The 10318-nt window shown below is 48.3% G+C and overlaps 1 protein-coding gene across 2 annotated transcripts; it reads left to right on the top strand.

Moving 5' to 3' along the window:
* Positions 1-201: 201 nt before the first annotated feature.
* Positions 202-8751, top strand: TGIF1 (TGFB induced factor homeobox 1). 2 transcript variants are annotated; one of them, XM_022551352.3, is made up of 4 exons: positions 202-846; positions 1147-1331; positions 6733-6959; positions 7765-8751. In XM_022551352.3, the coding sequence occupies exons 2-4, from the start codon at positions 1316-1318 to the stop codon at positions 8338-8340; spliced, it is 819 nt and encodes a 272-aa protein (XP_022407060.1). In that variant the 5' UTR covers positions 202-846; positions 1147-1315; the 3' UTR covers positions 8341-8751. The 2 variants fall into 2 exon arrangements, with proteins under 2 accessions (XP_022407060.1, XP_022407058.1); XM_022551350.3 differs by having other exon boundaries at positions 202-895.
* The last annotated feature ends 1567 nt before the right edge of the window (positions 8752-10318 follow it).

Below are 10318 nucleotides of genomic sequence, written 5' to 3'. Positions count from 1 at the left end.
TTTCTGTTTGAAGTACCGGGGGTGGGGGGGTGGGGAGAAAAGGGTCCCCTAGCAGGATATAAGTCCTAAAAGTAGACTCTGTTTACCGAAACAGATGAGCGCCCCCGGGGGTGGTAGCCCCCTTCCCATAAAGGCGGCACAGCTGCCCGGGTCCGGGGGTGCGGATGTCAGGCCGAGTCTAGGCGGGGCGGGCGCGCGTCCGGGCCGTCCCCGGGCAGAGACTTTTAAAGAGCATGTGAGCATGACAAGTGTCTGTCCGCAACATGTTAGATTTCGAAACTGCCTTGCAATCCAGTCCGGAACTCGCAGCTTTAGCCGGGGGGAACAGACTTTCACCCGGGGTGTCTGTGCCTCATCCTCCCCCCCCGCCCCCCACTGTTGCTGTGGAGGAAGAGCCCCCGGAGGAGAAGGGTGCGCCGCGCCGCGCCGCGCCCGCGTGTCAATGGCAGCCGCGCATTCTGGAAGAAGTTGGTTCTTGTCCCGAATACTTTTCCTACGGAGCCCCGCCCCTTGAACCAGCAGCCGCTGTCTTCTCCTGCTGCCAGAGCGGGGACGGTGGAGTTGGGGCAGCTGTCAAAAACGAAAGGGGAGCCTTTTCTTCCCTGGGGTGGAGGAGGGGGAGGAGGAGACAGCCTCTTTTCCATCTGTTGCAATTTCCTAACCAAAGGCACCCTCGCCAGGCCCGGGAAGAAAGGCCTAAAGTAGAAACTCGGGGCGCTCGGCTGGTGTCGCCGCCGCCGCCGAGCCGGGGATGCAGGCGGCGTGCGCGCAGTGGGGAGCAGCGATCGCGTTTCTGGGCTCGGCCGCCCCCACGAGGGACGGGTGACAGCGGCCCGGGGACGCGGGGTGAGGCGGCGCGGCCGCGGCGCTCGGTGCCGTCCTCCGCGGCTGGAAGGTGCGGGGGAGGGGCGGAGGAGCGGCGGGGCGGGCGGGGGACGGGGCGGGCGGCTGGGGGCGGAGGCAGGACCTCCTGTACCTTCCCTCCTCGTCTCGCTCACTCTGACAGCGCCGAGGTGCGCCGAGCAGGAGCGGGGAACAAAGGAGCGGAGTGGGGAGGGGAGCGAGTTGGGCGAGGGGGAGCCCCCGGCCGGCTGCCAGAAGATTCCGGCCGGAGGAAGCCCAAGTGTCACTTGAATTCCACCCAAGGAGCGGGAGCCTGGGATCCGAGCGCCTTGTTTAGCAATAACGGCTGGAGCGCGTCCTACAAGTTACGGGAGAGTCGGCCGGGAAGGAGGACAATCGCTCGGCCCTTTCGCCCTCGCTCCTAGCCCCTGGAGACCCCAGCGTCGCCTCGCGCTGGAAGGGGAGCTCCAGAATGAAAAGCAAGAAAGGTAAGGCTCGCGGGCTGTGCGCGCCGTGGACGCGAGTCCCAGGGAAACGTGCGCGAGGGGCGGCGCTGGGTTCGGGGCGAGAATGACTTGGTGGACTTTTCCGCCCCGGGGCTCGCAGGCCCGAGCGGCGGCCGTTCTCTTTGTTGAGGCTGAGTCTGAAATGGCAGTTGTTGTTTCCTTCTTAGACACAACACCGAGGGGCTGTTGTGGGGAGACGGGCCTCTCCACGCTGCTGGCACGTTGTCAAGAAACACGCTCGCCGCCCTGTTTGTGCGCCTCCAAGTTTCATTGTCTCCGCAGACACCCCACGCTCGCCGCGTGGCTTCTTGCTCTTTCTCGCGGGCGGGGGAGTGGGGTCCGGGTCGGGGGCATCCCTGCCCCGCTTTTCCCCGTTGGGACCCTGGGGGCCCCGGCCGGCGGAGCCGCGGCGCCTTTGTCTCAAAGTTGGGCTCCTGGGTCCCCGCTCACTCCCGGCTGGGCCGGGCACGTCTTCTCCAGGGATGGGGCGTTTACACCATCAGAGGAAGGCGACTCTGGACCCCAGGTCGCCCCCGGGTGTCGGTCCCTTTGGAAAGCTAGACTTCAGAATTCCCAGCCTCTACAAGTTTTCCCACGATGTATCTGGGGCAAGAGGAAGAGTTAGGACTGCGGGCAAGCGGCGTGCAGTCAGAATGAGTTCAAGTGTGACATGCAAAGAGTGAGTCTGTCATTGTTTCCACGAAGCGTTCTGGAAGCTTTATAGCTAAAACTTGCCGTCAGTCTGGTTTAAAAACAAAATACACAGAAAGAAAAAGGGGAAAAAAAGACACCCCCACGAAAGGTCAAAGAATTTTAACTCCCTTTTGAAGTTAACTTTTCAGTCTCTAGCAGGGAGGTACCCCCGAATGTTCCGTCGTGGGCCGGAGTTGGCTTTTCTGTTGTGATTTATGTCCAGTGGTTCAAAACAGAAGTTAATCGCTCGGGGAAGCCAGCGCGGGCGGGGTGGGGGGAGGGGTGACTACTGCGCATGCCCAGCTGCGGCCAGAGTTTCTCCAGCTCCACATTCTTTCAGACTCGTCGAGCGAATACGGTTAGAACAGACTCCCGTTAGAGTGGGGCAGCCTCGGAGCCGAGAGGGTTCCCTCGGCCACATTTTCACCTTGGATTTCCGTTCGTTTGATCCTGGGCTGGTGCCTTTGAAACACGCGGAGCTCCCCACCTCCCGCTTTGCGGACGGGAGTCAAACTAAACGTCCACCCCGGGGCCTTGGTAGTTGTAGTGGAACTAACTCCCCGCGCGTCCTCTCCCCGGGGACCCTGAAGGACGAGAGCGGGGGCTCAGAGGTTTGGACGTTTAACTGGGCTCGGCGAGAAAAGGCGCGCGGGGAGCGCCCGGGGGCGCCCAGGGAGACCAGGTCAACTCGTGGAAGGCTGACAGGTCCAGATCGTCCCTGGGAGGCGTTCTCTCCCTCCTGGTGAACTGACTGGGACAAGTTGGGTTGTTTTTGACGGGTGCGTCTTGTGATCCGAGAGCAGAGCAGAGCTGGGCTTGCGCCGGGGCGGGCTCCCCCCATTGTTCGGGCTCTGGCGGGGAAGGCTGTGATGATCCTCCCCGACCACCCGTAAGGCTCTGGGGTTCCCCCCTCCCCGCTATTGTGCCGGTGCCCCCCGTCCTTCCCGGCACCCCTCTCTCGGCGCCCTCCCCCCACCCCAGCCAGGGGACGGGGCAGGAACCCGCCGGTCCCTGGGGAATCTTCGGGGCGCGCTGCCCCGGGGCGCGAGGTACTGCTACCGCGCCGACTCACGGAAACAATGAAAGGTGACGTGTTGGAGGGGAAACTTCGCGACTGGTTCGGAGCCCTTGCGGGGGAGCTGAGACTGCCGAGGTTGCCCGGGTTTCTTTCCCTTTTTAGGTTTTCCTGGCAAATCCTCTGCGGGTGGGCAGGCCCCTGAGGAGGTTGAGATTCACGGCCCCGTTTTCAGTTTCTTCTTGTAATCTGAAACTCCAAGGCCTGGGTTTGCTCTCACTCGTGCGGTCGGAGGGGCGACTTCAGCGGGGGCCGAGGAGTTGGCGGAACAAAAGCTCCCGGGCCGGCGGGGCCGGGCTCCTCCCTCGGCGAGTCCCTCTAGGTCCTGCCCGACCCCGCCCCGGCCTCCAGCCACCTGGGGGCCCCGCGCCCAGTGGCCTCCGCTAGGGCTCCGGAAGAGATCTGGCTCGCCGAGTTGGACTGTCCGTTTTATAAAAGTCAGTGAAAATCTTTTCAAGTTTTGTTGAAAACAAAAGCACTTAAAACCTCAATCGCGGAGCCGGGGATTTGGTAAGACTGCTTTGTGACAATAGTGTCTCGTCTTAGAAAACTGAGAATGCCCAAAAGACCTCCCCAACAGATTTTCAAACAAGCAAGGAGATTCGTTGAGGAAAACCCCCTAAGTCTCTTTGCTCCCGGTTTCTGACGATGTGGGATTCTTGCTTCAAACTTCTGCGGCTGGGTTCATCCTAGCGCTCCTTGGATTTAGTGCCTGGGGGGTTAAGTACGTTTCCCGTCGCTTCTCCTGAGATGTTCTGATCAGGAAACCTGTTAGGTTAGGTTTGCTTTTTCCTATTTTTACCCTTAAGCGTTGCCTTCGGTTATTGTTATTCCCAGATCCTTTTCTAGTCTCTTGCAGATTTTTTTTTTTCCCAGATCCTTTTCTAGTCTCTTCCAGATTTTTTTTTTTAAGAGTCCAACTTCACAACCATTGTCTCTCTGCCCCCACCCCGGGCTCTGCCCCTCCCCCTGTTACTACTCAGGAAAAAAAAATGCTTTTTAGGGCTGTGGGATTCATAGAGCATCTTGTGGCTTTCTAAACAAATTTCCTTGTATGTGGATGGAGTAAAAGAGGCTTGTGATCCCCCCGCACCGCCCCCCCGCCCCCGACCACCACATTTTTTAAAGTGTGAGCAGAGTAAAACGTTTGGAAACAAGTCGTAACCGGGAAAGTGTTCCAAAGTTCTGTTACAATAGGAAATGAGTAACTTGGAAAAGTCTTTGTTTTTCCAAGTTGAGCCACAATCCGGAGGGAGAGTTTTAATGAAAACAGTCCTGACAGCAGCAAACGTGGTTTGCTGTAGTGAAATATCAGCTGGCACAGCCAAGGAATTGAAGTCTTAACTTCCTGTTCCGTCAGCTTTTGTGCACATATTGGAAATATTTGTTAAGAGGTCCGGAGGCCTGGCCGCTCTTTTATTTAAATGAACTGAGAACAGAGTAAAGTCGCTGCAGTTTGGTGTTGCTTAACTGAAACCTGCTTTTGTGTCACTAGCCTGTTTTGAAAGATCAGGCTTCTTGTCAAACTAAGTGAGCAGATCAAAGGACAGGCTTTAGGGGTTTTTTGTTTGTTTCAAACTATTTGTGATTGTCAATTTACAGTTGGGAATTCACTGTTCAGTGAGCAGACTTTAACACTTTCTAAAACGTTAAAAAGGGGAGGTGGGGTTAATAGCCTAGAGAAGTTCTGACTTTTCAGACTTTTTGAAGAGTTTAAACAAATTGCTTTATTCACATTTGCTTTAGTCATTCAGTTACTTGACACGTTTTTAAAAGTTAAGATTTCTTTATCAGAGCAAATGTAAAACAGGAACCTTTATAATTTCTTAAGGTTTTTTAATAGTTCTTCACCCAAGTTTCAACACAGGTTTTAAAAGTTTCTCATCTTCTCAACAGTGAAAGCACTTTCAGTTTTAAATGTGCCTCCTTTTTTTTCTTTCTTTTTAAGCAGTTTAATGAAATCTGGGTTGAAAAACATCAGATACGCAGCTGCCGTTAAAATTTAGGATTGCTGGGCCTTTTACTGATGGCTGTTTGTTAATTAAGCCTTGAGCCAAAGTGAATTTGCAAGATCATCCTACTCTTTTGTTAGAACTTGCTTTACTTTGTCTTTGTCTTTGGAAGTTTTTTGCGGACACTCCCTCCAGCACCTTCTGCCCCCTGCAGTCCAAAACTGAAAATGTGTCACCAAGAAGAGTTAGACTCAATTAACTGATGAGCTAGCTCAGCAGCAAATCTTGGAATGAGTAGCTTTTTGAGTTTCATTGTGTTAAAATGCTTTGAAAGGATGGGGTTTGGGCAAAGTTCCTTTAAGATACATTGAGTGGTTTATCACTCTGAGGAATATTCTGTTTTTATTTCCTATCAAGGAAAACCACTTGAGCTTGTGTCAACAAAGTTAAGAGTGCCTACCTTTAAATGTCATGCTACTTTAATTTCCTTTATATAGAAATACTGGTTTTTCAAGAATACTATAGTTTGTAATTTATTTATGTTTTAAAAATTTTAAATTGTCTTCAAAAATGAGAATATACGCCTTTAGTCAGAGTAGCCTTTTGTAGATTTGAAACGGGGAAGGGTTAAAGTTCAAAATTATCTTTAAATGTCTAAAAGGGCCAAGTCTGAATTTTTGTAGAACCCAGTCTATGTGTGATTTAAATATTCTCTATGGGTGTGACTTTTTAAAAATTTCTGGTAGGATTAAAGCGCTTGTAAACAAAAGAGAGTTTCCTCTGGGGGTTGCATATTCAGTTTTCTTTGTCATGTAACGATTTAAAGCTGATCTCTGCTTATTGATATGTAGTATCCTGGGTTCGGATTAAACTGGCAGTTGAAATTTATGGAAGTTTTAAAGTTTATTCACTACTAGGCATCTTTTGACCTCTTACATTAAGTACTAAAAATAGAAGAATATTTTTATGCAGTGAAACTGAAAACTTCAGTGGTTGTTTGCATTTAGTAAAAAGTGACTAGTACTGTCCATTAAAAGTAGGTGTCTAGTTTTGAATAAATGGAGGTAGCAATGAAAAGGAAAAGAAAAGGAATTGGCAGAAAAATCTGCCATGCATTTTATCTTTAGACTACTAACTGGGTTACAAGTGTAATTTTCTTGGCTTATATCAGTGGAAAAAATCTTCCTTTTTATTTCAAAACCTTCAGTGGAAGAGGGAGGAAGAACAGTGTTTCAAAGGTATATTAGTTGGATTGTTTTTCCTAGTTAGCAATGACCTCACGGAGAAGGTTGTCAGACACATCCCGTCTGCTTATGACACCTTTCCTGTTTTCACACGTGGCAAGCTATTCGCTTTAGGTGCAGCTTTGTCTCACTTGCTGGATTAGACATTTCTGAGCATCATTGAAAAGGAATGTGAGATGTTGAATCCTATAGGAAAATGGGTACGAAAGGGAATCTGCCGGTGGGCTGGGAATCTAGAATATGCTGCTAGTCGAATTACTCTTGAGATTTCCTATGAGCTCTGGTGTTTCAGGACGGAAAACACCCGTTCTTCGCTTGTTTGCCTCTCAAGAGTTGAGAAAACACAGTTGTGCTGAGTGGTCAAAAGAGGTGAGCTTTGCTGATAACAGTGGCTGACGGCTGGCCTCTGTCCTCTCTAGGTGTTGTTGCCGCGTCTGGCAGTGAGACCGAGGATGATGACAGCATGGACAGCCCCCTGGACCTCTCCTCTTCTGCTGGCTCAGGCAAGAGAAGGCGGAGGGGCAACCTGCCCAAGGAGTCCGTTCAGATTCTCCGCGATTGGCTGTATGAACACCGATACAATGCCTACCCCTCAGAGCAAGAAAAAGCATTACTGTCCCAACAAACACACCTCTCTACACTACAGGTAAGGGAAAGGAACACCAGCTGTATGCCCGGGGGTGTGGTGGGTTTTTTCCCCAAAGTCGCTTTATAGCATTCCTGTATAGCAAGGCATTAAGTGCCTCCCCACTCAAAAAAAAGGGGGGGCATATCTTTTTCTTGTAAAGTTTTTATAGTGCTAACAGCTAATAACTGGCTATATAGAGAAACAGAAACACTTGACAGTCATCTGTCAAACAGCATTTCCTTTAATGCCTAAAAGAGCCTTCCTTTATGCAACAAACATAAGAAGGAGGTTAAATCTTACTCTATTGCCCAGGAAACTGGTTTGATATTTAAACAAGTTCAGACTTCAGTGAGGTAATTCATGTTCTGTCTGTTGACATAGTCATTTGAACTGGGAAAAATCAGTAACTGGGAGGAGTGGCTCTTTTCATACAGGAAAGGTTTTCTTGTAGTTGATTAACTTAAATGCTGGGGCAGTAGATAACAGGTTAATATGGGGAGAGTTAAAAGGTAAAATTCCCTCTCTAAAATCATTTTCAGGTGTTTGAGAATGTATACCTTTCTTTTCCTTCCTCCTGAAAAGGTTTAAGGATGATGAGAGACCAAAAAGGGGATTTGTATTAAAAAAAGAGGAGGTTTATGACAGGAAGCACCTCTCTTTTCTTGGCCGGGCTCAAATACCTCTAAATAACTTTGTAGGTCCCGATAAGCCTTTTCATGCCTCCTTTAATGCAAAGAGAGAGAGCAGTAAGGCGCCCCCAAGAAGGTTCTCGGGCGTGTTGGCGGAGTGTTAAAGCGTCTAAAACATCCCCGTATGATTTCAGGTCTGTAACTGGTTTATCAACGCCCGGCGCAGGCTCCTCCCCGACATGCTGAGAAAGGATGGCAAAGATCCAAATCAGTTCACAATTTCCCGCCGAGGGGCCAAGATATCTGAAGCCAGCTCTGTGGAGTCAGCAACAGGCATCAAAAACTTCATGCCGGCTCTAGAGGAGAGCCCTTTTCACTCCTGTACAGCTGGACCCAACCCAGCCCTAGGGAGGCCACTGTCTCCTAAGCCATCATCCCCAGGATCCATTTTGGCTCGTCCATCAGTTATCTGTCATACCACTGTGACTGCATTGAAAGATGTGCCTTTCTCTCTCTGCCAGTCAGTTGGTGTGGGACAAAACACAGATATACAGCAGATGGCAGCCAGCAGCTTTACAGACACCTCCCTCATGTACCCAGAGGACACGTGTAAATCTGGACCAAGTGCACACACACAGAGTGGTCTTTTCAACACTCCTCCCCCTACTCCACCGGACCTCAACCAAGATTTTAGTGGATTTCAGCTTCTGGTAGATGTTGCACTCAAACGGGCTGCAGAAATGGAGCTTCAGGCAAAACTTATGGCTTAACCCCTTTTTTCAAGCAAAACAGTTCTCAGAAATGTTATGATTGCTGGGATGATGGCAAGAGGTGAATTGCATTATTTTATATATTTTTTTATTAATATTTGCACATGGGATTGCTAAAATGAAGCTTCCTGTTACTGAGATGTTGTCAGTGGAATACAGTCATTCCAAGAACTATAAACTCAAAGCTACTGTAGAAACAAAGGGTTTTCTTTTTTAAATGTTTCTTGGTAGATTATTCATAATGTGAGGTGGTTCCCAAGATTATGTGATTTTTTTTTTTTTCCCCTCCCATTTTTTTGTTGGTGTCTTTTTCAGACTGTGCAATACTTAGAGAACCTATAGCATCTTCTCATTCCCATGTGGAACAGGATGCCCACATACTGTCTAATTAATAAATTTTCAATTTTTTTTTCAAACAAGTATGAATCTAGTTGATGCATTTTTTTCATGACGTAATAAAGTATTTTCTTTAAAAAGTACTGTAATGCAGAGTATTTTGTTGAGGGAGGCACTTCTTAAAAATGAGTAGGAATATAGCACCCCAATGAGCAGGAAGTTGGGGGTAGGGTGGAGTGTGAGTTAGGGGGGTGTCACCAGCTCTTTGAAGAACTGTGGACAAGCCAGGCTGTATAAACAGGATGTGTGATAATTTACTCTTGATAGGAGGCATAGCAGGCCCTTAAATCTTTACTTAAAACTGCAAGTTGGAATGAATCGTTTCCATTGGTGTTTAGCTAACCACTAAATCCCTTGGTGACCTAGTCTGCGTGTTTTAAGACATGACCCACGTTGAAAAGGAAGATCTCAAAGCACCTGATCATGGCTCAAGTTTTCAGAAGTAAACAACAACCCAAGCAGTTCTTAGTATTGCCTCTTGCATGTTACTGTCTAAAATAATTTTTGTTCAGTGGTCCAGTTAGGCAAGGCCTTTACATTTAAAAGCATCTTTTAAAACATTGTCTAAAGTGGTTAAAGCAGTGGGGTTCTGTCTCCCATGGGACTGTTAGTTTATTAGGTTTCTTTCCTAAGGTCACGGTTTGTGAAAAGTGGTGGCATACACAAGTGGAGTTTGTTGGGATAGGCAATTCTTTATGAAGCCAGGATGGCTAGAAGGGAATTGGTGGTGTTCCTTTCACTTGAGCAGATTTGTCACATGCCACAAAACCATTCTTTGTAGTCATGCTTAGTATGAGGTTTCTTTGTTATTATAGTCATGTTCTTTCCAGCCCTGCCCCAGCTATGAATTGTCTAAGTTTGAGGGAGCATTAGAGCTTTAGTATTGTTTAAAGAATGTAGGGAAACTCTTCCAAACTTAAGTATGTCTAATTTTGAAATTCTGTTTAGAAGGTGCCTACTGTAGAAAGAGCTAATAAACTCAAAGACTTCTCTAAGTGGAAGAGAAAACCTGATGAGGACAACCAGGAGTTGGAAGAAAAAACAAGGGAGGGGAAGGTGGTGCCTCCAGCCTGTGAGGGGGGCAGCTTTGAAGGGCTCATCAGCCTCCAGTGGGCTAGCCCCACCTCAGAGTTGCAGAAATAGACAAAACCAAAGAGGAAGTAATGTACATAAAAGGAGCAAAGTAAACAAATAAGAATGAAAAATAAAAGGGGATTAAGAATCATTACCTGCTTTAATAGCTAGATCAAATGCCGAAATCCTTTGAGTACAGATAAGAGAGACCAGCAAATCCTGAAAGGCTTCCCTTGATAAGACATTTCATTAATCATACTGGGTGGGGGAGGGGAGAAAGCAGTCATGTGAGTGATTTAAAAGAAAAATAAATGTCAAGGGTCAAATGAAACCCAAACATTAAAAAAAAAGAATCACCCCAAATGGATCCAGGTTGATAAATAACTGGTGTGTAACAAATGTAATTGGAAAGGTACATGTAAAAAAGTGTTTATTCAAATTGGAGCCAAATAGAAATAACTGTTTGCTTAGTATTTGCATGAAATATCTTTTCTCATTTGTTTACTTT

This window comes from Delphinapterus leucas, chromosome 14, assembly GCF_059928025.1.
Source record: "Delphinapterus leucas isolate spDelLeu-1000000601 "Yukka" chromosome 14, BTC_Dleu_Yukka2, whole genome shotgun sequence".
In the NCBI taxonomy this organism is placed as follows: domain Eukaryota; kingdom Metazoa; phylum Chordata; class Mammalia; order Artiodactyla; family Monodontidae; genus Delphinapterus; species Delphinapterus leucas.
Note: the sequence above shows the minus strand (reverse complement) of the source record. Positions and strands in the feature narration are given on the sequence as shown.